This window comes from Salarias fasciatus, chromosome 1 (genome assembly GCF_902148845.1).
Source record: "Salarias fasciatus chromosome 1, fSalaFa1.1, whole genome shotgun sequence".
NCBI lineage: Eukaryota > Metazoa > Chordata > Actinopteri > Blenniiformes > Blenniidae > Salarias > Salarias fasciatus.
The window spans coordinates 4,539,474-4,567,285 of NC_043745.1; the positions used below are offsets into that span (position 1 = coordinate 4,539,474).

A 27,812-nucleotide genomic window follows, 5' to 3' on the forward strand; every position below is an offset into this window, starting at 1 on the left:
ATTAATCACAGAATACCATCACAGCTGAACGATCTATGAATGATGCATTGTACTTCTAGTTGGTGCAGACTGTTGTAAAGAATAGTGAAGATGTCTGCCCTAGTTTTGAACCAATGGAATCATTGTTTTCCTGCCTGCTACGCAAGCTGCCTCAATAAATGCACCAAACCCACCTGTTTGGCATGTTTCTCTTAAATACAAACTGAGTTTGATTGCAATGGTGCAGCACTGCTCGCCTGATTAGTTTTTCAAGCTTCTGTGAGGACGTAAGTGGAAGATGTGCCACTTTTAAGCAGTCAAGCTGTTATAAATATAGACTTTTAGAAGAATAATCATGTCGCTCTTCTGCTGCCAGAGAAAATACTGTGAAAATCAGCTGAGATGCTGACAGCAGATGCTTCCTGTGTCTCCAAACTGGAGTAATGAATGATGACTTTTCGTTTAATTCATGTCAGTTTGCTTGTTGCTGTCTGTCCTATTTTCTCTTTCTCCATTACTTTACTGAAACAGGACAGCTGAAAGTCTCCTCTGAGTCTGGTTCTGCAGGTTTCTTCCTGTTAAAATGGATTTTCCCTCTCCAGGTGGAGCTGTTGGTGTTTAGTTTTTAGTTGGTGCAGTTTTAGTGTACAGACTTGTTTCCTCTCCCTCCTGACGGCTGTTTGATTGCCACTTGACATGCAATCGAAGCGGGACCAAACGCATGTAAGCGATGCAGAAAGGCTCGTCAGTTCACCACAGTGAAGTTTTCTGTGCTGGAACTTTTGGATGTGATCTGACCGGTAGCTTTAGTGTGGGTGGTGCTTTCCCTGAACTATATAAGAGAGACCACTATCAGTCGATCTGTCCTGTGGCTACGTTTTGGTTCATGTCACAGTTTAAAATTAGTCACAAGCAAGTTTTCTGGCTTGAATCTTCATCTTTTCTGGCAGATTTTAGTACTTTTCTTTCCTTTTTAGTTGTTGTATTCTTAAAAGAGAGACATTATTTGTTTTAAAGCTTGAGATGTAACGAGACAGAGAAGAAAATTTAGAGAAGGGATTGGGTTGAGTACTTCTACTGTGGACTAAGAGTTTACTCCACAGGTATGTAAACCAGAGTATGAAACATGAGGCCCATGGGCCAAATCAATCAATCAAATAAATGAACAACATTAAATTGTTTCTCCCAAGAGATTTGAATGCATCTTAAAGTTTGAGTAGCTGCTTAAGCAGGGAAAACAAATGAGAATTAAGAGTTATAATTTACCATAAAAGACAATTAACATGACAAAAACGCAGAGGTGAGAGAGGGGAACTTTGGGGGAGATGTGGGGGGCACTTCAGTGCATGTGAGTAGAAGAAGCTGTTGCACGCATGTAGAAACCCAAATAAGCAAATAGCATAAATGAGTTCATATTGCAGAGAAGCAAATCAATATTCAAGCAACATGATAAATTCAGAGGGCCGGGGCATTAATCATTAATATCGTCAAGAGATAGCCAGTTGGACGCTGACTGGGTTTACTGCTGCGCTGACATTTTTGAACTAGAAACTTTGACTGTGAACTGACAACCTTGGAGGAGCACCCCAGGGAGAGTCACCGGGTCAGCGCTGCCCGTCTATCACTCCGATCGATGGGTGAAGAACAGAAACTCACACACTGCTGTGTGGATGTTCACGTGAGGGGCTTCAGCTCTGCCGCATTCGCAAGAAATGACGAAGTAACAAAGGCTTGAAAACCAGGAGTTCAGGACTGAGACGAGCAGTTTCATCTGGAAAGCTGATGCTCGTTTAAAAAAAAAAAAAAAAGAAAAGAAAAGAAAAGAAAGGCATAGTCAAATCTGTAAATATACAAACAGTGGATCTATGACAGAAAAGGGCTGTCACATGAAATCCAAACATTTTTCTTGACATTACTCATAAAGTGTTCCATTAAAAAAAACATAAGATTGTAATGTCTTCTTCTTCTTCTTCTTCTTTTTATTTCACTAAGACTTCATCTTGACTGATCAAACAGTGAAGAAGCAGCAAAGTGCGGCAGGTCTGAACAGACCCTTCCTGAACGGGCCTGGGAGTCGATTCATCGCTTCTGTCTGTTGTTTGTCGACACTTTATTTGAATGTCCTCACTTTCCTAGCAAGAGATGAGGCAATCGGAGCATCTCAGTGCCGTGGGGCAATAAAGAGCGAATCCCCTCCATGTGAGAGCGAAGGTAAAGGCCGTGCACACGCTGCAGGCTGCACGTCGGATCTGAGGGCTCACAGTGGGACAAAGGTGCAACAAAAACAAAACGTATTTAAAAAATGTAAAAAGTCAGAGCTTCACCTTCTACGATGGGTGTCAAACATAAGGCCCGTGGACCAAAACTGGCCGTCAGCAGGCTCCAACGCGGCCAGCTGTACATCTGAAGTGGATTAGTTTCCTTCCATCAGCCTTTGGATCAGTCTCATTGGTTTTAAGTGTTTAGCTTTAGTTTTTGTTTCAGCAGTTTTTCATTATATTTGTTCATAAATGACTAAAATAAATAACTTTGTAACAATAAAATTTCCTTCGGTTTTAATGTTGGGTCTTAACAGTCACACTTTATTGGTTCTATCGACATTTTCAGGCACAGCTTCTACAGATTTAAACACGCTGTAAAATCGTATTCACGATCTAGTGAATTCTCATAATCGTCGTGTTTGATAACAGATTGGAGAGTATTTCTTTACTCCAAAAGCTGAACCCATTATCGCGGGAGCAGAAATGAGCGAGAATCGCCGAATACATACAAGTCTGGACTGAAATTCACCAAAAATCCCCTTAATGGTTGTTGGAATGTCTAATTCAGTATTCAAGTGTGAATGTCAGCTTGATGGAAAGTCAAAGATCAATCCCATTAAGATTCATCTCTAACGGTCGAACAGATGTTGAGATATTCTGACTCGTGCTGCTAGAATTCCTGGAATTACCGAACTCTGAGGGATTCATATGCATGTGACCACGGATATCTGTGCACAACATGATGGGGGAACCATCAAATATTTGTCTGTTCCAGACTACAAAAGAGATGAAAGGGAATTAACTGATGGGAATCTTTTTACCTGCAGAATGTCTTTAATCTTCACTGATCACAACATTTGAAGATGTGTTTTCTTTGAGAGTTGCTGCCCTTCTTTTGTTCTTGCTGCTCAAACATTTGGAGTCTGCTCAAGCAATATTTGATGAAGGCATTGAAAAGAAAAAAAAAGAGTCTGTGTTGCTGCTACTTAAATTTCAGAGTGAGCAACGCTTGACCGATCGAGCGCAGAATGCTCCACCGATTGAAATTACTACCAAAGCCCCTGGAGCATTGATCTCAATTTCTGCAGGTTTGGTAAACACCACCTTATACGCCTACAAATCAAGTAATTAACACTTAAAACAGAGCGGAGCCTCGGCAGGATCAAGGTTGGATGTCGCATCTAATATGAGCCTGGAGCCAAATTGGAAAGGGAGATATTTCAGGATGAAGGTGAGAAGGAGAGAAGGAGAAATGATCATTTGAACTGTGTGTGACTGGTCTGGAGGTGTGAGGGAGGTGCCATCGGAATCAGCAATGAGACGGGCAGACATGGCCGGCAGCGCTGTGACACTGACACTATCACCGTCATCCTCACCGCTACGCCGCTACACCGCTCCCTCCCCCTCCTCCTCCTCCGCCCCTCGTCTCCTGCCTCTGCTTTGTAATCTATTCAGCTCCCTCTTGTTTTCTTTTGGTGCCGCTCGGCATCCTGTTTTATTCCCTGCTCCTCTGATCCACTGCCTTTTCTTCTACCCCGCGTCGTCTCATGCTGCTCTTTACTGTTCTGTTGGATTGTCCTCAATTAAAGAAGGGGAGCGTGTCACTGTACCCACAATTCTCTGTGAGTGACTTCGCCTCAGGCGCTTCTTTCTGAGCAGAGGATCCTGCAGGAATGCAAGGCTAAAGGTACAGGTGGATGAATATTCAACAGAGGCGGCTGGAAATAACAATGTGGATTTGCACCGACAGAGAATCGGACGCCAGTCTGCTCCAGTGCATCTGCCCACTGGCAAGAGGAAGCGCTGGCACGCCACACTGTGGAAGTTTGCAAGTCTTAACCTGTGACCTAAACTGAAACTCCGTGACCTTTGGGTGAAGAAAGCCTGAATGCAGCGAAAAGTTGATCGTCAGTCTTTTACACGCTTTCAGCAATTTGATCAAGAGTTCAGATCCAAGACATTCAAAGCGAAGTGAAAATAAAGTTGTTTGCCAGTGTTGGCTGACTCCGCATCAACCCGTCAGTCTTCCATCCTCACCTGATCCAAGAGTTTATCCCAGCAAAACTCTCACAGTCCATCTTTGGCAAGTCTCCAGTCCATTGCATACACACACACACACACTAATGGATAATTCAGACATTTTACATGCTAACACCCTGAACACAATGCTAAACTTTGAGCACTTTGCATATGAAAACTGGTACCGTACCAGAAATGATATCGAGTCAGTCTATCAAGAACAGAGCAGGAGTGGAATCAGAATCTGGACAGGCGGCCCGTCAATCTCAGGGCTGACACACCAACTCAGGACACAACTTAGATCGACTGAATCCAGCTGCTGCGGCACTTCGGTTGGTTGACCTGTATATAAAAGAAGCGATATCTACCCAGTAAGGCCATGAAGCAGATGCAGATGGCGAAGAGCGAGCTGAAGCTCAGGCCCACGTCCTCCCTGTAGATCGCCAGCGTGGTCTCGCAGTGGCGGCCCCTGAAGCCCTCCGGGCAGTGGCAGGTGAACTTGGTGGGCGACTGGGCCACGCAGGTCCCGCGGTGGCAGGGCCGCGTGGCGCACAGCGTGTAGACGCAGGACTTCTTAGTCCCGTTGACACGGATCATGTGACCGGGAGGACACCTGCAGGCAAAGAACGGAAACGTGAGGATCTGATTCACTGAGACGACGCCCGAGCCGAGAAGTAGCTTCAAATGCTTGAAGAAATAAATTTAAATGACCAGGAAGTCAAAAACTATGAAGATAGAAAAGAAGGTCATGGTTTTTTTTTGTCTGATATTTGTGACATATGGCGATGGAGAAACATTGACGTGACACTTTTAAATCATTCGTACGATCAAAATATCAGCGTCTGTGAGTCCGACTGAAGAAAAAAGAAAGCTGACTTCAGCACAAAAAACTTTCTGGAGCTTTTTTAGGCCTCGGATTTTCATAACTCCTCCATGTAAAACTGTTTTTCTTGGATGTTCAGTCCACTCCAAACAAACACAAGACGAAACAAGACATAATACAGTATCGATTTATTTGTCCCACGATGTTGAAATTGGCCTTGTTGTAGCAGCGAGTGGACAGTAAAGAAGGAGTAGCAACAGAATGCAAACAATAACAATGAATATCAAAGTACTAAAAAGGTGTCATTTACATTTTATTTTAGTTGACTAACTTCATTATATACTTACTAAACTAAAATCTTTATTTCCAAAAACTAGATAAAATTGCAATTCTTCTAAAATATGACTAAAACTAAATTAGATTGGACGTTTAATGCAATGTGTTTCCTGGCATATTCTGTGTATGAACTACAAACAAACACAACCTACAGGAAGCACTTCAAGAACTGACAGTAACTGAGACGTCTCACCACTTATTTTCCGTTTCATCAAATGGATTTAACTTACGTAGCACATTTCAACAAACGCTTTAACTTTTCCCCAAAGCGCCTCACATGTGACGTGAAGGCAGCCGCCCTGCGAGGCGCTCACTCCAGTGTCAGTGTCCTGCTCAAGGACACTTCAACATGTTGACAGGGGGAAATAGGAAAAATCTAACCCCCCCCCGCCCCAGAATGTTTACTGCCTCTGCCACAGAAGTAAAACGTGAATAAGTTCAATCAGTCACGTGGACGCACGCTGAACAGAGACAGAACTGCAGCAGATGAAAATGCTGACTGAGGCACTGGCAGTAACTAGGATGGCTTTATGCAGACAGGGGCACATTTTCTGCCTCACTTCAGAAAGCACCACCATAATTAAAAGCTCGTTTGGGTGTAACAGCTCAAACAAACATTTTACGAGCCCATTAATTCAGCGTTGCATTGGGTGTGTATGGAGCCGCTCGGGGCTGTACGTTCTGATGGCATCAGAGATGAGTCCTGCCTCTGGTCCCCGGAGATACGCTCCTGCTTATAAATATTGATTCAATTTTACTGTGAAGCGGTAACATTAAACTCAAACAGGCCTCACAATTTACGTCATAACTGCCACAAAACTTGTTTAGACCATGTAATAGAGGGTTAACTGGATATATCTCCTCCTAAATACAAACTGTGAGTTATGTCCACGTCCGGCTGATCTGCTGAGCTGTTTACTTGAACCCATGCTGCTGTTTTTAATGCATTCATCTGGAGCAGAGTTATTAGCAGTCACTGGGGGAGCTGCGGGGCGATGAGGACCCAACGCAGCAGCAGGTTGCAGGGGTGCAGGGGAGATGTGATTCACGTTCCTCATGCAGGATCAGGCCATACTGTGTTTTAATTACATTCCCCCCACAGCTCCACTCACCATATCTAATTACAGAGAGTCAACCACTGTGCAATTGCTGTGTTTATGTTCAGCCATTCATGCAGAGAAGTGACTCTATGAATGATGTGAGGTCTTTATGTGGGACTTTACTGATACCATATATTTTGTGCCCAAGTGTTGAGTTTCTGAAAACACGGACTGGTGAATCCATCAGAGTGTGTCTGACATGGTTCCATGGCATCAACACTAGATTCAGCTTCTTGTTTTGTTTTGTTTTGTTTTAAATTTGCATAATTTACTTGGTGGTTTGACCGGATTGGAGCCTCCTGCAGTCTGGATTTATTCCACAGGCCTTATGTTTGACACCCCTGATTTAGAAGATAATGCAAACTCTCAGTATTACTTAGAAGCCCCATCTGGAAGTAAACAGACTGACTTGGCGAGGAAGGCCTCGGAGACTGTCTGTCAAGCATCAAGACAACAGCACCATATGCTCCACGGGACTGAAATGTCCATCCATCCATCTTCTCCACCTAATTCATCCAGACCGGATTCATCAGCTGCTGAGAGCTGATTCTAGCTAACACACAGTGAAAGGCAGAGTCCATCACCAGGCTCAGCCAGCACAACTTGAAACAAAGACACGACAGAATTAACCAGCGTTCCACTGAGATGTGCACTAGGATACCTCCATCAACATCTGCGAGTGGTCGTTAATATCAGCTGTGGTTACACGGATCATTAGTTATAACATTAATGGTCCAGATGGAATTCTGATCATATGGGGAGATGCTGTTAATGATCCAGTGAGAGTCCATGTAAAAGACCTGTCAGACTGTTTTCAGCTGCCTGAGCTCTGCGTGCATGTCTGTGAACGTCACGCCACCATGTGATGTGGCGGCGGGTTGACGCTTCTTCCTGATCGCACTTAACAATCCACTATTCCCGAAGTTTCTACAGACACACAACAAGTTTGATCAAATCAATACTGCTGGATCATGTATGTCACAAACAGCCAGTGTCTCAGTGCAAAGCATTCTGGGATCGATCCACGAGCTGAGAGATGATTTCCCTGGTGCATATGAACCCATTAACCCGGTCACTTTATTCACTGTTTATTTAAATGAGACGATCTGATTTCTCAATTGGAAGGAACTCGATAAACAAAGTGACCACATGTACATGCAGCGTGTCGATGGACGTCCCACTGCATCACACTGACTCACTCCTTCTTGCAGAGCATTACGCTTTTAGAGGAGTTTGGGTGGACAGGTGTCGAACACACTGCTCAGCGCTAACACACTGAATGGACTTCACTCTGTTGAGGGCATTAATACCACTTTAACAGTCTCTAAGCTGTTTGCGTGATGTTTCCTTCCAGCCATTCATATTCTCATACACACACTCAGACATTAATATCGATGGCTAATTATCGGGAAATCAATCAGTGGGTTCATGGAGGGCCAAAGACTCTAACTGAGGCTCTCCGGAGTTTTCTTATAATTTTTCATCTGAACTGACTTTTCAGGGCTTTAAACAGCAGAAGCTCTTCTGTCGGATCAGACGCAGTTGCACACAGTGAGCCTTGGAAATTCACTTACGGAATTGATTTTTTTTGTCCCAAAAATTTTCCATTTTTCCAGTTTTCACCCAATTTCACGTTTTCCCTTGTTGCCTAATTGTCAATTCCATGCTGACCACTATTCTTATTAACTTCACCATCATGGCTAATACTGATACAGCTGTATCTCAGAATACCATCAAAATGTTGATTTACTTCTTCGATTCAATTAAAAATGTGGAATTTGATGTTTCATAGGAACTGACTCCAAGAAGGGTGATGCATTTAACCCAAAAAATGGACGTTAAAGGAAGAAAAAAAAAACAATTTAAACATAATAACTGTTGATCTACTGAACATCAGTGTCTGCTTGGGGCTCTTTTTGCTGTGCTGAGGTGTTTTATTAAAGCCCAGGTTGCTTTGATTGCTGTCTTCTGTCTTCTATCTGCCAGTAGCCCGCCATGTTTACCAGCTAATTTTAGTTGAGTTTAGCGGCAGCATGCTGGGTGGATGATTATCAGTGTTTGAAACACTGAAAAGCAGCTGGTGCACAAACAGGACTGAGTCCTGAATAAACCAAAACACAGAGGCGAAAGAGATGAGAATACAACTGAGTGCTGAGAGTAGAGGAAATTACAATCTGTAACCATCACATATGATTCTTCTCACCTTTTGCCTGAATGGAACACTGGCCTCAGGTCACTCCTGCTCTGCATGTATCCAGGTGATTTGTACACTTTGCAGAGCTACATCTGCTAAAACTGTTTGCTTTTGTAGATTTTTTTGTAGAACTGAGCTGGTGCCTCCCTCTGCCTCAGCATGGCGTATGTTCTGACTCGAGATCTCCTGCTCTGCTGCTGGAAGTTTCCTCTCTGCTGTCATTTGTGTGAATTTCACAATGTCTTGCCAACGTTGGCCAGCTGGCTCTTTCACTCGCAGTTACAGAGAGGGTGGGTTTTATCTGTTGTCCTTATGAATAAATGAATGGAAAGAAATGAAAGCAATAATTTCATTTATGTGTAAATATCTGAATTGTGCCAGATTAAGAAGTATCATTGGAAATCTGAGAAAAAAAATTTATAAAGTGAAAAGTCAGCCTCATGAAAAATTCTTTTCAGTTTTTGCAGATCTTTTGCCTTCATAAAAGTAACTTATCAGCTTTATTTTGATCAGAACTTTATATTTGTGTCTAACTGTATGACTGTGATGTGAGAATTTCTCTGTGAAGTGGAAGTGACGTTCATTCAAAGTCCAAGATTCTGGTTTTCTAACAGCAGTTTTCACACTTGGATAAAATTTCTATTTAATACTTTTTATGTTTTAATTAGAAAAAGAAAGAGAAACACTTTATTGGTGGTCTGGTTTGAATAATTTTACCACTTCTTTTGTTATTTGCCAGAGACACTGTTGTGTAAACAGCGCCTGAATCTTCTTCTAAACACGCATGTGTGATAAAACTTGTGCACACGTCCAGGACAGCGAAATCAGGATCAGTAACCTCCGACTGAACGACTAAACGATTCATTTCTGATTGAATTCCTTAATCTACAGTGTTGGCAACAACCTGTCTGCTTCATATGAACTAACTTCAGGAGTTACAGCCTTACCAGAAAGTCTTCCAACAGGCCTCTTGAAGCCATTTTAGCCAAGAAACAAGATTTTCACTAACTTCCCCAACACAACAGAAGCATTAGCAGCGCTCACTTTTCCTGCAGCAGCTGTAACAACCTGCTATTTAAAAGCTAATTAGCAGTTGGGAGGGATTATTAAGTGGCAGACAAACCTCATCGCTCAGTATTCATCACGGCTGGTTGGAGTCTGTGTAGGTGTTGAATGCAGGACACCTGTCAGTCAACTCACAGCGCTGCGTCTGCGCTCTCCCTCTTATCACTGCCCGTCATTAGTAATGACTCCCATCAGCGCCGTGACGGGCGTCTTATCGGAGCCCAGCCGGCGCCTGCGTGCTCGCTCACTGTAATTAGTGACAGGTGTGGCGCTCGCAAAGCGTCTGATGCCTGACTCATTTCTGCTTCGGAACACTTTTCACAGCAGTTTTTAAAGATCAGGCTAGTTAAACAGATTTCCATCTCAATTTTCATGCTGCCATAAAAAACTGTGCTTTTCAGACGGTTCACCATTAATGAGCAGTCAGGCCATGGAAAAGTTTAAAAAAGGCCAAAGATCAGCCCCGAAACAATCAGAGAGAAGGTTTACACTGCAAATAGTGTGTTTGTGAATTTCTTTTTTTAAAAAGCTCATTATTTTGGCTCTGTGTGACACTTAATGGGCAGAATAAGTTCATTTCCATTGACGGTTACGATAGCTACACCTGTCCCGCTGTTCTAGAACGACCTGACTCGTTAAGACAGATGGAAAGAAAATGAAATGGGCTGATAATCAGTATTTCACTCTCTGTTTTATGTGCCAATCAAGTAAGGTTTTGATAACTCCACTGCCGATAACTGTAGGCATCACCATGAATGTGATGAGCCAGTGTTCAGTCTGGGCCACTACTGGGAGCATCACCGAGACACTGGAAGGTTTGAGCTTTTAGTTTTTATAACCCTTTATAACAAACAGCATCATGAAGACCAAGGACGACACCAGACGGGTCACACCGGCTCATGGTTACTCTGGAGGAGCTGCAGAGATCCGCAGTCTGTCCACAGGACAGCTATCAGCGGCAAACAGCAAGCTGAAGAAATCCTGACTGCAGTTTTCCTCAAGCCATGTTGGAGACACAGCAAGCTCTGCTGAACTAAGAGGAAATAAACACAATGTGTGGTGGAAAACCAGCTGCACACCACCCTGAACACTCCATCCCCCTGAGAAACATGGCGGAGGCAGCATCATGCTGTGGGGCGGCTGCCCAGAGCTGAAGATGGATGGATGGATGGATGGATGGATGGATGGAACATAAGTACGGGACAATGTTGTAGAGGAAAACCTAAAGACTTGAAACCATAGCAGAGGTTCACCTTCCAGCAGGACAACGAGCACAAACGCATTGCAACGAGCACAAACGCATTGCATTGGCGCTCCAGCGGAGCGCCAATGCAAAGGTTTCGATGGGACGAGGCTCAGGTGTCGGACTAGACCAGGAAGTGTCCAGACCTTCATCCAGCCCAACATCTCTGGCAGGACTTTACTGTTCACAGAGGTTTTCCATCCAATCTGACCGAGCTTGAGCTATCTTACAGAGAAGAACGGGCGAAACCTCCAGTTCCTACATGTGTGAAGCTGTTAGAGAAAGATTCAAAAAGCCCTGTGGTTGTGTTTGCAGCAGCAGAATCTGAGTCTGAAATTGTCACCTTGGATTTTCTACAGACATTATATAGGGGAGAAAAAAAAAATCAAACCTCCCTGTTGATTACTGAATTGAGGTGTTTCAATTTGTTTCCAATAAGGTGAAAAAAAAGAAAGATTTTAGACAAAGCTCTGCTTCCTGTGGCAGCAGTTTGCTGAAGGCCCTTTTCTGCTCCAACATGACTGAGCTCTCGCACACAAAGCAGGTCCATAAAGGCCGGTTTGATGAGCTGACTGGCCCACACAGAGCTCCAACCTCCACCTCTTCCAGCACTTCTGGGATGAACTGGAACGCAGAGATTTCGAGCCAGACGCTCTCGTCTGACCTCATAAAAGCTCCACATAATGAAAGGGCACCAAATCCCACAAAAAAACACTCCAAAATGTTGTGCAAAGCCTTTAAAGACGAGTGGAAGCTGTTACAGCTACAAATAGAGGGTACCGACTCGGTTTTATGCAGTTCCTGTTCCAACATAAACTGTGACAAGTGAGGAACTTTGCTCCAGGTTCACTCAAAATCCCCCAAACAATGTAAAAACCGTTGAAACACTGCATTGGAATGGGATTATTTCAATGCCAATGCCATTTTAACGCTACTAACATACTTTAAAACAAGCTTGTTTTCATGTGTTTCTTAGTGCACGGAGGGACAAAATTACTGTGTAGAGTCAAATGAGCAATTTCCAGAAGTCTCTCGCTCCTTCACTTCTTCTCTCATCATCATCCGGTGGCAATTTTTCCACTCCATGAGAAATGAATTAGGAAACAAATTAGGTATGAAACTAGAAAAAGGCCCAAATTTCACACTAACTGCATAACTTTCAATATTTATCCGCGCAACATTTGGTGTTAGAGAGAAACTTTGACAGAGTTTTTAAAATAGTCTTCCGCAGCAGTCCAGAGTTTGATTACAAATGTTTCACCAATTTAACTGGAGGTCTGACCTGCTGCCACAGCAGGCTTCAATAAAACACTGGGTTCCAGCTGCACGCTCCTCTCTGCTGCTCAGCATGTTTTTCCCTCTGATTGAGGAAGTATGGGAACTTATTTCCTCTGACTCAGGGGGTCTGGATGTTTTCTAAATCTCTCTGTACTCAGAATGCCAATAACTTTACACTAAAACAACCACAATTTTCAATATTTTTGAATTACATCAAAATTAAATTTCATGAACATGAGAGCATGAAGCTCTGACATGATTTCTACTCAGGTGTGTTGAAGCAGGACCTTGTGGGGGTGTGAACCCTGCAGGACTTCCAGTGCGCTTCCAGACTAAACCCAGCCTGTTTTGCGGTAAAGCTGTGGCAAATTTTTCTTCCCCAAACTCAGAAGTGACACACCACCAGCTGACTCGCTGTGGATTTCTTCCATAGATGACAATTAAGCGCTGCTGACATTATGTTTTAAATCAAACACAACGTTCTTGGATATTACCTTTTCCACCTAGAAATCCAGCAACAAAATCTGTTAACATGACATTCAGCAAGTCCAACATCGACCCAAATTTTCCTAATAAGGTGCAATTATCCCTGCACTGTGTGATCTCCGGAGCATAACTCTCACTCAGTGGGATTTAAAAAGCTCTTAAATGGATGTTTTCTGGTTCACTGGTGAGTTACTCTGATCTCTGTGAGGCTGTTGACTTCTGAAATGCTTCACATCTACTGCGGAGAAGCGAGGATCATTTATAACCATTGACATGTCACCGGGAGCGTAATAACACTCATTTATTTCTTCTCCACGCAGACTTTAAAGGAGTTTCAAACACTCTCCGCCAGCGTGTTCGACTCTCTGATCCTCTTTCGTGGCTCAGGTCGAGTGGTGGTAAGAGAGCAAGGCCAGCAAACAAGTGGTGTGAGGCTGGGCTGTGTGTGTTTTTGTGTGAGTGTCAGTAGCAAAGGGGTTAAAAACCCAAGCAGAAGTGATCCAGATTAGAGTTGTACAAACAAACAGAGAGGCGATAGGGCGGAGTGCAAGGCCGAGAGCCATTGTGCAGAAAAGAGAGAAAGAAGAAATAGGTGGATGGATGACGAGAGTGAGTTGATCCGAGGAGTGGAACAAAAAGGAAGAGGTGAGATTAGAAGCTCGGGGGCTGCACAGGCTGAATGGAGGCTGATGTTTCCACTGGCAGAAAAATTGCTGAGATTAGTGGATGTGGCTAAGAGCGCCAGCGTCGGAGTCGGTCTTGCCACAGGAGAGTGTTGTTAGCCCGCCGTCTCTTTTCACCTCATGACGTTTCCCATTTCCTGCTGACAAACAACGTAAGGCCTGCACAGAAAGCAGTACAGAACCGCGCCTGATCAGGCAAAATGGTGAACGCCATCAGAGTTGAGGGGGCCGAGAAATCACTTACATCCACCTCCATGACTTTTTGACTGAGCAGGTTGAGTTCACTACCTCATTATTATCTTTCAAAAGGGGCGGTATGGCTCTTATTGAAAGAAACTTTGTTCGAAAGTGACTGTAATGTTCTGCAAATGCTCATCTGTCACAATGATGCAATACGGCAACATGGCGTCCTGCGGCTTGACTCGTACGGAGGCAATTTATTTAACGGGAGCTTTAGAAATAATGGATATAAAGAAAAGAGCAGCAGGACGGGCGCTCAACAATGCAGATATTTACAAAGCTGTAGCATCAAAGTTAACCGAGAAAGAAAGAAAAGAAAAATGACGTCACTGACATTGACCGCCGGCCCCTGTCCAACCGGAACGCTTCGCAGCCCCCGGCATTAAAGAGGATGTAATCCTTCATTTTTCCCATGTAAACACCATCATTCGGAATTTCCTAGTTTGGAATAAACCAGTTCCGAATTTAAAACCCCCCACGTAACCAAAACGAATGACTGACTCAACGGCACGTCCTGATTGGTCACAAAGGCGGTGATTCCAGGATGCAGAGCTCTAACCTGGACGGCAGTCTCTCGATGTTCACACACACACTTGATGGCAGTGCGGTTATAAACTGAAAAAGTCACTCATGATGTTAACCGGAGCTGGTGCAGTTTATAAGCAGTTAGTAGACGGTCACCAGGCTTCATACCAACACTCTGCATGCTAACAATCTGTTTTCATGATTCGACTGATTGCTCCTTTGTTATTTCTTCTCCTTTATTTTTCAAAGTGGTAACCACAGGAACTGACACAAAAGCAGTTATTATTATTTTCAGCTGTTTGGACAGCTGGATTTATCTCCACACCTAGCATAACGCAGTGGGAGAGCACATCATTATCCAGGGCTACCTGACAGGAACTCCAGACACCAACATACATTGATAATGACCTGTTTTCTTTTTTTCTCTCAGCGTGACATTAATACATTCATTTGGTTACATGTTGTAGAGCTTTGTGTTATAATGGAGTGTATAGTTTTGTTGTCTGAAACGCCACCCCATCTGGCTGCAACATGAATCTCGACATCAATACAGGAAAATGGCTGCAGCTTTAAAACAGCATATAAATCTCAAATACAACTCAAGATAATATTTTATGCAGATCCCGGATGAAATGAAATAACACCCTGTTTATATGACATATGTGAAGTGAAAAATGAAAAAGGAAAACACTGTGTCATGACTCCCGGTCCAGATTCTCCTGGTCCTGGTCCCGGTCCATAATAAAAGTTACATTTTTCATCAGTTGTCATCCAGACGTATTCATATGATTGCATTTGCTCTATTTTATGACCTTTATTAGAGTGGGTCCTTTCCCGTCTTGTTGTCTGACTGTTTTAGAAATGTTCAGTTGGAGCAGGAACTCCTCACACCACTGTATAATGTCATCAATAACTTGGCCATGATTGGGTTCACCCTCTGAGGGCAAGCTGACATAAACAGAGTCATCTGCATTACAAGTCCACATTTTTAGAAAAGTACATGTAACCTGTAGTCACAGCTGTCTGTCCTGCGTCAGGCCGAGTTAGGAACGACAGCTCGGCGCTGATCTGAGTCCGCATGACGGCGGATCCATGACGAAGCAGCTAAATGAGTTAACTTACTCATCTGTATTTCAAAGGGAAGACATCAATTTCAGAAGAAAACAAAATGAACACATAATTTGTGATGACCTTCAACCAGTTTGGCACTTGCAGATTGTCTGGCAGTCACATCACATTTTTCAGCTGAGTTTTCTTTTTTCTTTTTTCCTCATCAGGAAACATCAGCAGTAAAAACAAGTCACTCCAGGCTCCAGCAACACCCACAAACCCCGACAAGACAGCCTGCCGGGTCTCAATAAAAAGAACTCAGACTGAGGTCAGAGAAAAAGAGCTGTTGAGAATTAACTACAAACAATTTAAGATGTTTATTCATCGGTAAGAGTTGTGAACTGTATTTCAGCAGCGTGACTCATGGATAATCCTCTGAAACAAATGATTACAGCTTTGACCCCCATATATTGAGAAATACACCATGAAAACATCTGCATGAGAGATGCTTCTGTCCAACCTGATGTGGATCAACCAGAGGGCTGCTGCTGTGGAAACGCAAAACATTTCTAAAGCAAAGACGCCAAAAAGATGCGTTTTTATTGTATACGAGGCCCCAGAAAGTCGGCATTGCAGCCCGCCTGTGTCTCTGGTGAGTGTGTGGAAGGGTTTTCCAGCTTCGTGTTCATGAACGTGCACGTAGACGTGCACGTTCAACTGAGCAGTCGTGAAGAAGACCCAGCAGCTTGGCGGACTCTCAGGAGCAAACTGCAGATTGAACAGCAGCCCTGTGTGCTTTCTCGGCTTGTCTATGGCACACAATAAGACACTTCTGGGGTCATTAACACCACCCAGAAAATAATTGGCCGCCGTCTTCCCTTCCTGATAGAAGTGTCACGCCACCCGCTGTCTCGGGAGGCCATGCATGATTCAGTTTGAGCTACCAGGAGACTCAGTGTGCTTTCTACAACAGGGCCGTGAACCGGATGAACCCAGACATGCAAAACCATCCTGCCTGAGAGCAATTTTCCTTTTTTTTTTTTTTTTTTTAAATCTTTCTCCCACTTTATAAATGTGTTTTAAGCTTGTGTCTATTTGCAATTTGCATTTTGCACTGAGTACTTTCTCAGCACGCTGATTCAGATGCGACTCAAAAATCACAATATAGAGTTAACTATTTCAACAGTGAATCCAGCCTGTTGTGTCACGCCACCCCATCCAGCAACAGTTCAACCGCATTCTGTTGAATATCACTTTATTAAAGCACAATGGAAGCTAGAATCAAATGAAAACTGAGGAAACATGCAGCAAATCAAGGGAATGACACGACTTTCCTAGGCAAAACAGTTGCAAAAAATTGCTACAAAATCAGAGTGTCAGGTCTCCTGGGATGTGTTGCACACTTGTTTGTGTCATGGGAGAAGATGCTGCCAACGTGGTAGAAAAACATCCTATAAGAAGTATGGCTGAACATGTTACTGCTACCACCAATCAATCTCAAACCAACTTCGACTATTCTTGATTGAAATCTGTCCCAGATTTTTTGAATCGCCCGCCTGCCAAAATACTTCAAAGACCTTCGAATGTGTTTCACCCTCCAAGTAGGAAATAGCCATGGGAGGCTCAATATGCCCCAACTTTTTTATTTCTTTTCTTGCCGCGTCTCTTAAAATTATCATTGGAACGCAACATTCTCTTGGAAGAATAGGGGCCCATAAATACGCTTCAAGTGAAAATGAATCGTCTTTTTTATTTTAGGCTCTGAAAAGTTTCGTGTTTAAATTAAATGTTTTAAAAAATGGTGCCGACAGAACCACTGATAAGGATTTAGTCAGCGTGACAGGCCACAGGTTGGTGCTGTTGCTCACTTTGGCAATGGGAATTACTCAAAATTCTTCTGTTTTCACTTGAAAACGTCATGCAACTGGAACCTAAATGAAAAACCTCTTCAGAACCGAGTGTGTTGAAATCCACTCATGCATCAGTCAGAACCGTGTTCCAAAAGGTTTCTGAATGTTTCGCTGTAAGAAAGACATTTCACACTCACCAAAAACAACCTCAGCAGAGTGAAACACTTAAGACAACCCAGAAAGTGGTGGTGGTGGTGTGTGTGTGTGTGTGTGTGTGTGTGTGTGTGTGTGTGTGTGTGTGTGTGTGTGTGTGTGTGTGGTGGTGGGGGGGAGACAGAGCGGGAGTCAAATGAGCGGGGGTCCTACGCTATGAAAATGGAAACAGTAACCTGAAGCAGTGGTCGTGGAGGGGTGAAAAAGAAGGAACAGGCCTGAATCAAAGGGTCGACAGGGGAGCCATCTTTCTTCTTACAGGGAGACAGGGACACTTTGTACTGCCAATAAAACCATCACTGTGATGATACAATGGAGGACTGTTGTCCCACTGCAGTTTGATTGGAGCTAACCTTCCAGACACCTATGGAGCCCTATCCCACCTGTTTCACCCAGACGCCCCACTTAAAGGCCTGACCCACATGTATTTAGCTCAACAGCTGCTGGGTGTGAAGACCAATCAAATCTGATGACTTATTAAGGCCCCGTCTTTCACAACAAGCTCCTCATGTCCTTCAAACCGTTACAGAGATAGAAATGAATCTACAAGGCCTCCACCTGAATACGGATTCAACCAACATCAATCTCATTTCAGCTCTTCATAAATACCGTATGTCCACTGGAGGCTTGCTCCTCAGAAGTGGGGATAATGAGTCCTCTGTGTACTGCTCCTCTGTCTGAATTACTTATCTTGACCTCATCTGTCTCTGCAGCGAGGAGGCAGATGAACGCAACGCAATTCCTGCGTCTAGTGAAATCTTTCCGGCTTGTACGCTGAGTTTCAGAAAATGGTTAGGGCGAGGTCTCCTAGAGGGATGTGGGCAAACTGCAAGCTACAGGAAACAACTGTAAAACCACCAAGTCCAAGAGAATCTGGACTGGGAGTCATGACAATCTGGAGGGAAACATTTTTGTCTATATACTTGTACATGTGCAGATGAACTATCTACATTTGTCGGAGTGTTTTTAAAAAGTTCCACCTTGGGAGTCATTTTTAAAATGTTATGCTTTGAATGGTTGTGTAAACAGACACCCAACATGAAAGTATTCAGTTTTCACTTGACAACGGTGCACAGTGTGAACGTTTCTTCATGTCAAAGACAACCAGAATAAAGAGCAGATTGAGGAGACGACTCCTGACTTCCTGAGTGTGTGAGTTGTGTGGCTGTATCTGCCAGTAGAGGATCATCCACCAGAGAGGGGCTCACGGCCTCTTCTGACGGGCTCTGATGAACAGCGGTTGGTGACTGCTACCAGCAGGAGTGCAGAGGGCAGGTAAACACAAACCTGCACACAACGGAATGTTTGCTTTCTAAAAAGCAAATGTTAAGTGTTTTGCTCAAGGATAGAATCTGGATAATGTCATAATTCTTAGAGCAAAGCTTCAACCACTTGAGCGCTGAGTCCTCCAAATGTATAATATTATCTGCTCTGTCTGCACTCAGCTGGAAAACGCGCGATGCTGAAGTATTGCAGGCTGAAACCATAAAATCCCTGTGTTATTTGCCTAATTTTCAAACGGCCTGCTTCAACACCGCTCTGCTGAAATATGACTGAAAGTCTTTCAGTGGCTACAAGACAAACCACAGCTTTTATTGTCATGATAATTTTAAATGGGTCAGGGCCGGGTTATGTCAAAGCCGTGAACAGAGATAATGACATCACGAGAAGAGAAGCTGTTTCAAAGGGAGCAAACAGTCTAAAGCACCAGTTTTCAGGTTTTCACGTCGGGCTCCGAGCGTGCGTACCTGCATTCGTGCACTCTCCACAAGTCGACGCAGGTGAAGGGTGGGCTACATTGGTTCCGCTTGCAGGAGTCGGAAGAGCAGCCGGCAGTCAGTCCCTGCACGCTGACCTGGGAGACCCCGTCTCGTGGCTGGCCGTCCAGCGGCATGTAGCGACCGTTGAGGCGTAGGTCCCTCACGCAGCCTGCAGGGAGCACACAGTGGAACAAATCAAGACCTGATGGAGCAAGTCAGCACAGGTACATGAATAAATCAAGAAAAACAGAAAGTTAGATCACAGCTCTGACCTCAGGCACAAGGCTTTGGGCAAATTTAGCTTCAAGCTACTTAAACTACTTTTCTCATATGAGTGTGTCTTGATAATGTGATACTACATTTTGTTATTGTTGTGTTGCTATGACACACAGAGGCCAACTGCTCATAACAAGGTGAACCATATTTATTTAAGGCTCCTGATGCATGTTAGTTTTTGAGAATACAAACTGATGCTAATGACAGAGTGGAATCTAAGGCATATGCTCTCAGCATGGTGAGCTATTTCAATTATTCAGCTGAGCAAAAAGAAGTTAAAGCCCATAGAAGACAAAGTTTTCAAGTAAAAAGTGGAAAAAAATCATTGTGTTTTGAAGGTTTATTTACAGGACAGTGGTGCTCGGAGTCACTGAAAACACATGTTGAAAATGCTCTGATCCTGTGGAAACGGTTGTTTTCCTAAATGGTTTTCAGTGTTTCTGCTGTTTGGCAGACATCATTCTCAAAATGTTTCCATATAAATCTGGAATTTTTATAAAACTATTGCCCAATTTTCACTCTAAATGGGGAATAAATGTATTAGCAATGAAAGCCTCAACCTATTGCTCATTTTTAAACTGATTTGTAAACTGAATATGAAGCAAAATTGGCTTCATTTTCTGTGTGAATGTCGAAATGTTGCTTGCTACACATGATTCACATGTAAAACATTGATTATGTACAGACTTTAATTGACTGTTCGTTCAGTAAACTCCTCCTGGTTTAAGGAACCGCTCTAATGATCTTTGTGACACGACTCTTTACTTTGCTGTCACTGGAGCGCATGAGGAATCGGACACGACTGATTACAGATATGGAATTCTGCTGCTGATCAGCTCACCTCCTATTGCTGGGATGGCAAATTTAGTTAGCACATCATTCTATCACTTTTTAGAAAGCGGCGTCTCACATACACACACACACGCGCGCGCTTTCCCTGCCACCACCTATCATATCTGCGTCTTCTGAAGGGAAATGCTTTTAAAATCCATTTAATAAACTCATGCATTGTCTTTTATTGCCTGGGGCGCAGCTGTCTACATCTCTCACTGTCTGAATCCACAGAGCTCTGTCTCGTTTTCTCTTCTCAGCTCTGACCTCTTCCTCTCTCAATTATCATGCTCTATCTTGCCAGTTACTTGTTAAATTTTGTTCTCACTCAGACTCCTTTTCATTTCTGAATATTTCAGCCATTTGTGCTGATGCTGATTTCACAGAAAACCATATATGATGCCTTAATCGGCAGCCTAATGAAGTTAATTTGGCTTGATTTTCTAAATATTCCTGATGAACAGTAGTTTCTGTCCTGATTGTTAAAATAAACCTTGGCTGTCCTTGTATGTGGATGAATTTGTGGCAGAGAAGAAAGCATTCAGCGTTGTGAGAGATGTGTTTCTGGTCCAGTTGCTTCCTGTCTCCTTTCCTGTCCCTATTGAAAACATGAGGTCACACTAACCCTGACCTTTCACCTCCTGCTCAATTCACCTGAAAGTCAGAGTGACATATGTTAAAAATCTTGCTTTTCAGCCTTCTGGCCAAGTGGTGTTACAGGAATGTGACAGACTTATGGACAAAATGAGAACCTGCAAACATAAACCATGTATACACATGGAGAAGACACGATCTACAGATAACACGGCCATCAGCCCTAAATTAAAACTAAAGTCTTTTTTATTGGGAGGTGACAGTGCTAACCACTACACAGCTGTACAATCTGATGCTCAGAAATCTGGTCAGAATTACAGGCAGACATACCAAACAAACCAGGGCTGCACTGACAATGACGGTGACTAATCCACCAAAGCTTTGGGCAGGCAGCAACAACAAAAACCTGTTGAGTGAAATTAAAGATCCAAACCTGAAAATGTCACTCCAGACAACATTATTGGCATCAGTGCAACGGTGATCAAATCTGCCCTTTAAACAAAATGAGAAACCATCACCTGGACCGACCAATAAATCCTGATTTGGCTGCATAAGATTTGTCGTTTCCAAATGGTGAGGAGCTGTTGGCTGTGTGAGAACATTAAAAATAGAGACAACAAGGTTATAAACCTGAAAGAATCAAAGTGATATTTATCTTAAGAAACTAAGCAGGAAACATCCTGAACATCCTGAACCCACCAGAAGTTGATGGAGCACTTGATGGACCAGTAAAGTGTCAACGAAACTAAGTCAACCAGCATCAGAGACACACCACGGTCTGTCCAGGGGGATATCGGAGGAACTAAGTCAAAGTAGAACTCCTTGGCAAAGCCAGTTTGTTTAGAAGACGCCACCTGAAGCTCAGAAGTCTAATCTGCCAACTGTAGAACACGGTGGAGGTATCATCATACTGTGAGGCTGCTTCTGCTACTTGAGGACAAAAGGAGATTTTGAAAAAAAAAAAACACTGTAGGAAGGAGCGATGGTGCCAATAAATTTTACAGGAACAAGCACAACATGAAATGTCCTGTTTCTCAACCTACTGTGCAAAACTTTAAATCTGTGTTTTGTCTTGTTAATAATTACATGAAGACATATAAAAAGTCATCATCTTGCAATGGAAGTTTAACTTTAATATTGTAATGAAATAGAAAAGACATCCTGATACAGAAGAGGTGTCATCTGACTTGACCTTCACGAAGAAAACTACCAAAAATAAACCACATTAGAAAACTATACTGAAAATATCCAATAAAATATTGGCGAGATGATGGAGGGGAAAGTAGAGTCAGGAAAGTTTGTGGTGAAATTGATGAGTCTTTAAAGCTTAAGCTCTCCTGTATTGATCCTCTTGGGGAGTTTCTCTCCATCTGACCCTTCCTACCCCGGCCATGAGCAGCGGGCTGCCTGCTGCAGTGGTGATAAAGTTGGGAGCAAACGGCTGGCCGTCCATGTTGTAGTCTTATGCTTGTCCAGATATTAAAACCAGCAACCTTTTGGTCAGAAATGCACTTCTCTAATGCCAGGACCGCTTAAACCAGGTCAATGGGCGAACACCCACTTCCAGCAGCACAAGGCAAAAGGTGGAGTGTCTTTAAAGTGGCCGGGATGATTCCTGCTCTGAATCAAGCTGGAAACCTTTGGAGGGAACGAAAAGCAAAGCTCAAAAGAGGCCGAATGCAGTTTGTTAAAGAAGATAAAATGTTGGAAATCAAGAATTAAAAAAAAATTGCAACTGCATAAAGAGAATCATGATCACACATGTGCAAGCAATACGCACATGCTTGAACAAAAGAGTACAAACGGCTGGGGGGCACGGCCATCATTCCCACTCAGGGAGCTGCATCTGGATGAATTAACCATTAAACTGTCACATCAGTCATTCATTAAGATGTTACAAATGCCACTATTCTTCCTTGAAATGAGTGTGCATGAATAGATGAAAGAACCTATTTTTGGTTACATTTCTCAGAAGAAATCTTGGCAACGTCAAAGTAACACATCAAACGTATCACAATATCTCTATTTCCAACGCAAGTAAACATATACGGACCAATTATCCTACAGCTGAGTTATGTTTAGTGGCTTGCAGTGTGTGATCCATCTGTCCTCGACCCAGAGAAACACACATTTCCATTTCTCCAGAGAAAGTCTTTAACCCTAACCACTGAGCCCGGCTCACACTCTTGAGAATCTCCTCAGTGAATTTATCGCAGATTGTTTCCCTTGTTGAGAAATAAATGTGTGTTTTTTCAAGTGAAGAAAACAGTCCTTCAAAAAAAAGAAGAAAAAAAATCGCAAGGATGAAACGAAAGAAGAAGCAATTACTGGGATGGGTTTGGGACGGGATAGTTTAAAAAAGTCGAATTTCGTTGACGCTTTGATGGCCTATTTAAATGATTTCACAATATGGTTAGACTTCTCTTTTTGTGTGATATGCTTTTGAAATATGACATCTAAAATCTACTCTGCATTTCTAAAAAAGGCTCTACGTTTTTGCAACCTTGGTCTATTCTCTATTAAGGGTGACATTTAGCTGAGGGATCTAATAAATAAAATCTAATCAAACCTATTCAGGCTACAAATAGCAGTAAGTGTACTTACACTCTGCCCTGGAAGTGAAAATAGGGGAGCAAAAATAAGATTTGAAAGGTTCATAGGGACTATTTCAGTGAGGAACTGTAATTATCTCTCACTTTGTGAGGAGCTGTTGAATTGTGTGGAGCAGCAGGGTGATATTTGATGGTCCTTCCCATCACGCTGTGAGCTCAGTGAATGTCACACAGTACATGTTCAGTACATGCAGCATGTAGCACAGCGGTTCGTTAAGTTAAGGCCATCCTGAAATGTGCAATTCAACATTCAATGCACAATGATGATAAAGTATGTATTAAACTTCTTTAAATTGTGTCAAAAATAATTCAAAAGTTATGCAAAACCTGTTTAAAAACTACTGGTATAATATGTAAAAGGCAAATAAGCCCAGTATGAATCCAGAATCGAGCTTGTATTTTAGGATTTGTGAAAAAAAGGCATTTAGGAATGTTATTCATAATAAAGATTGATTTATGATTTCAATATTGTGAAATAATGTTTATCCTCTCATAAATCAAGGTTGCCATATCTGTCGTTATCCCCCGTAAACAATATGAAACCTGTTTTACTCAACAGAAAGCAGCCCAAACCGCCATCTCGGTTGAAAATGCACATTAAAACCGTATTTGTATGATAAAAACACATATCATAAACAAATAATCATTTCATCTACCCGTCCGACGTGTTCAAAAAAGACGCTTGATTTGGCAGAAACCCGCCCAATCTGGCAACACAGAGCGGCTCCAGTCACACAGAGCTGTTTTGAGCCATTTTGGAATCATTTGACTTTCCTGCAGTGACGAAGTACAAAACCGTTCATTCTTCTAAAGCAGTGGTCCCCAAACTACGGCCCGCGGGCCGGATACGGCCCGCCTCCACATTTGATCCGGCCCCCAGAGAGCATTTTAATTTTTTTCATATACCGCATTTTCCGCACTATAAGGCACCTAAAAGCCTCAAATTTTCTCAAAAACCAACAGTGCGCCTTTTTTGTGGAAAATACGGTAATAAAGACCACCCGGTTGTCGGTCCGAGCTGTTTGACTGCGCCCGCTGCGACACTGGGAGCGGCCGCGCTGCGCTGCATGTCCGTGCAGAGGAGCGTCCTCAGTCAAACTGGCTCTGATATGTCGCTTTACTCACTACTGAACACATTTCCACTGAGAATGGAACCACCTGGATCACCAATATGTATTTCGCTCATACAGAACGTGGTTAATTTTTTTCTCCCCTTTTATACTGGACTGGACGCTATCGCGATGTCTCCAGAATGTTCCTGTTCAGCAGTGTGACTGCACACATCTTTAAATTTACCTTCAGTGTGAACAGGGCAATGATAGTAAAGGTGGCTGTTATCTGAGCGTCTGAATAAAAGAAACAATAGTATATGCATCGTTTAATGTGAGGGGGCGTGGCCAGGCGACTCTTATTGAAATGTATTAGTTTAAAGAGAGGTGTGGGACACAAAAAACTGTGCAAAGCGCTGCTCCTGGACAGGATTCAATAAATGAATTTACCTGACTCAGAGCATGAATTGCCGTGAGACTGGGTTGTCTGTTCTATGGGCCTTATAATGCGGTGAGTCCTATATATGAAAAAAGTAAAAAAAAAAAAAAAAAAAAAAAAAAAAAATGATAAAAAAACCCCATTCATTGACGGTGTGCCTTATAGTGCGAAAAATATGGTATGTGTATTTGTATTTAATAATAAAGTTGGACTTTTGCAAACTGACCCCAGCCCGGCGTCAAGGGGGAGCCGGGGTCAGTTTGCGTTGCCCCCTCACGCAGACTCCCCCGCCCCCTCAGTCAAAGTACAGTATTTCATTAAAAACAATAAAGTTTTCAGTATATTATGTTCTTAAAAAACAACAGAAAATTCCGCTGGCTTGGTCAAATCAATATGAAGTGTTGTGCTATTCAAAATACAAAAAAAGAGGAGACTCCAGCTCTACTAAAGGTGAGAGCTGGTTAATGTATTATTTGTTTTGTTACCATTTGTGCTCTTTAGCCATGTGGTTAATGATCATATGTTGTTGGACATCCACAGGATCTGTGGATTCTGTTTTTGTGTTGCTCCGTTACGTTTTCTCCACCTATGCGTCCCCCCCCCCCCCCCCCCCCCCCCCCCGGGGACTGCCCGGCCCCCCATCAGATAAGGGAAAAATTATGTGGCCCTCGCAGGACAAAGTTTGGGGACCCCTGTACTAAAACCTCAACCGGAATAGCAAAAACTCTCCACCTCTTCATGTGTTTCTGTATAAAGTCTCCTCTGACTCTGGTTCTGCAGGTTTCTTCCTGTGGAAATTGATTTTTTTTCCCTTTCTTCTGTCTTCTCGACTTGCTCTTATGGAATTATTGGTTTTTCTCTGTAAAAGCGCTATGAGACGACTGTGTCGTTGGAAATAAAACAAAACTGAAACCTTTTTAAGGCAAAGTAATACTCAAAATGTCATTACTGTGAATTCAGACTGTTTTTTTCTAAAGCTATTCAAAAGGCACAAATGTATGCCTATCTGGAGTGATTTTTTGAGTACTTTATGAGTTTTTAGAGTGAAAATAATGTAAAAACGGGCTTAAAACCAACATATATAATTGCACAGAGGGCATGCAGAGGGAATACAGAGGATGTCCAAAACGATATACCGGCGCACAGCGGCTGAGTCTATGGCTTCTACTGCTGTGCTCTGGTATATCCTTCCGCGGAGCACTATGCTTGTGCAGGTCTGTGTGTATCAAAACGTTATTTTAAGGGATTGAAAAGAAAACACGTCTTATAAATTGTTTTATAACCATTCGGATTTACTCCACGTGCTAATACACTGTCCCCTGGACCACTGGAAGGAGTATTTTGTCCACTTTCGTCAGTCCGGCTCTGTTTCCTCTTCAGCTCCAGCAGTTGAGCTAAGCTAACTACGATGCTAACAGCTGGGAGCCAGCCACTGGACGCACAGACACAAAAAAGGTATTTATGAGCTTACCTCACTTTGTAAATGATAGGGATAGGGCGTGGGTCCAAAATCTTCAGAGTATTCCTCTAAATTTGCATGATGTAAACAAACAACACTAGAAGATATTTTTTCTTATTAAGCCAAATGGCACCAGGAGCTCTGCAGCTGAATGGGAACACGTAGTCCACCATTGTTGTTGTGAACTGACATCGCGGAGGGTCGCAGAGTTGTCGGGCCGAGACACAGGGTGATGGCGGCATCATTTACAGGAAATGTGCGTCTAGCTAGTAATTTTCACTTCTCTAGAACGATGTTGTTTTCAGGTGCATGGACTTGCATTGTCCTGTGGAAAAGCGCCTCAGTCATGGAAAATTCAACAATCTGCAGTTCAGTTCTCTTATCATAATATTGTTAACTAAGATATAATATTGTTTCTCTCCAAAAATGTAAAAAAAATCACACCGTGCCTGCTCTCTCAGACATTTATTTATAATTAATCTCTGAGCTGCTAACATCAGATAGGGCTTCTATACACTCTCAATAGATGGTTTACTATTATGAGTGAATTCTTTGTCTGGGTCAAAATCAGCCTGCAGGATAAAACATGAAGCATGAAGGGTTAAGGTGAGGAAATATATTAAAACACATTACTCATAGTGACAAGGTCAAGCAGATGTGAAGAGATTTCATCAATCAGATCCACATCTGGTAATCAGGCTAAAAGACCTCTTCATGGCCAGATCATTACTGAGACAATGGTGGCATTTTGCATTTTGGGCCATTCTGGCTCCAAACAAGAAAATAAAGAAAAACAGAGATGGCGCTCATTGTAACTTGAGCAGGTTGTCCTTCAGTTTTAATGGACTCCAGCTGCTTCTGTGCAGACCTGCCAAACAGCCGCATATGAAGACACTCCCGCTGTAAAGTGCTTGTGTCACACTATATCTACGGATAGTGTTGGATTTTCTGATCAGCAGTGAGTCTCTCCTGGCAGGATTTCTGGTTTTCTCTGCCAGTTAATGGATAGTTAGAAGAAATAGTGAACCTCCTGGCCACCCACCTTGAAAGCTCTTGTTGATCCCTGAAGGAAAGGTGTTTCCCAGCATGACCGCTGTGGGGTCGATGACGATCTCCCTGCTCCGCCCCCGCAGTCCCGTAACCTCGCGCTGCCCGCCGCCTCCGTCCAGCCGCAGCGTCATCTCGTTGTCGTGCCGGTCCAGGAAGACCTCGTGCCACTCGCCGTTGTCGAGGCGGTAGGTGGGTAAGGTGAGGTTGTAGTCTCCGTCTCCAAGGTTGTAGAAGGCGCAGAGGAGGCCCTGGAAGATCTGAGACAGGGAGCTTCATCAAACAACTGAACAACTTGTCTTTGCCATGTGAAATTTTTGACTCAGTTTGTGCTTTGCTCGTCTGAGTTTGAAGACATCTGAGTTGTCAAAGCGTCCTTCTGTGAACTAGACATCAGAGT

The 27,812-nt window shown here is 43.1% G+C and overlaps 1 protein-coding gene across 1 annotated transcript in view; it reads right to left on the reverse strand.

The window, feature by feature from the left end:
- LOC115389974 (neural-cadherin-like) overlaps positions 1-27,812 on the reverse strand; it is a 292,942-nt gene that overhangs the window by 16,519 nt on the left and 248,611 nt on the right. The window contains exons 33-35 of the mRNA XM_030093594.1: positions 27,408-27,672; positions 19,094-19,274; positions 4,628-4,872 (exon numbers count right to left, since the gene is read on the reverse strand). Of these exons, the coding sequence (XP_029949454.1) occupies positions 4,628-4,872; positions 19,094-19,274; positions 27,408-27,672 (691 nt within the window). The remainder of the gene's footprint in view (positions 1-4,627; positions 4,873-19,093; positions 19,275-27,407; positions 27,673-27,812) is intronic.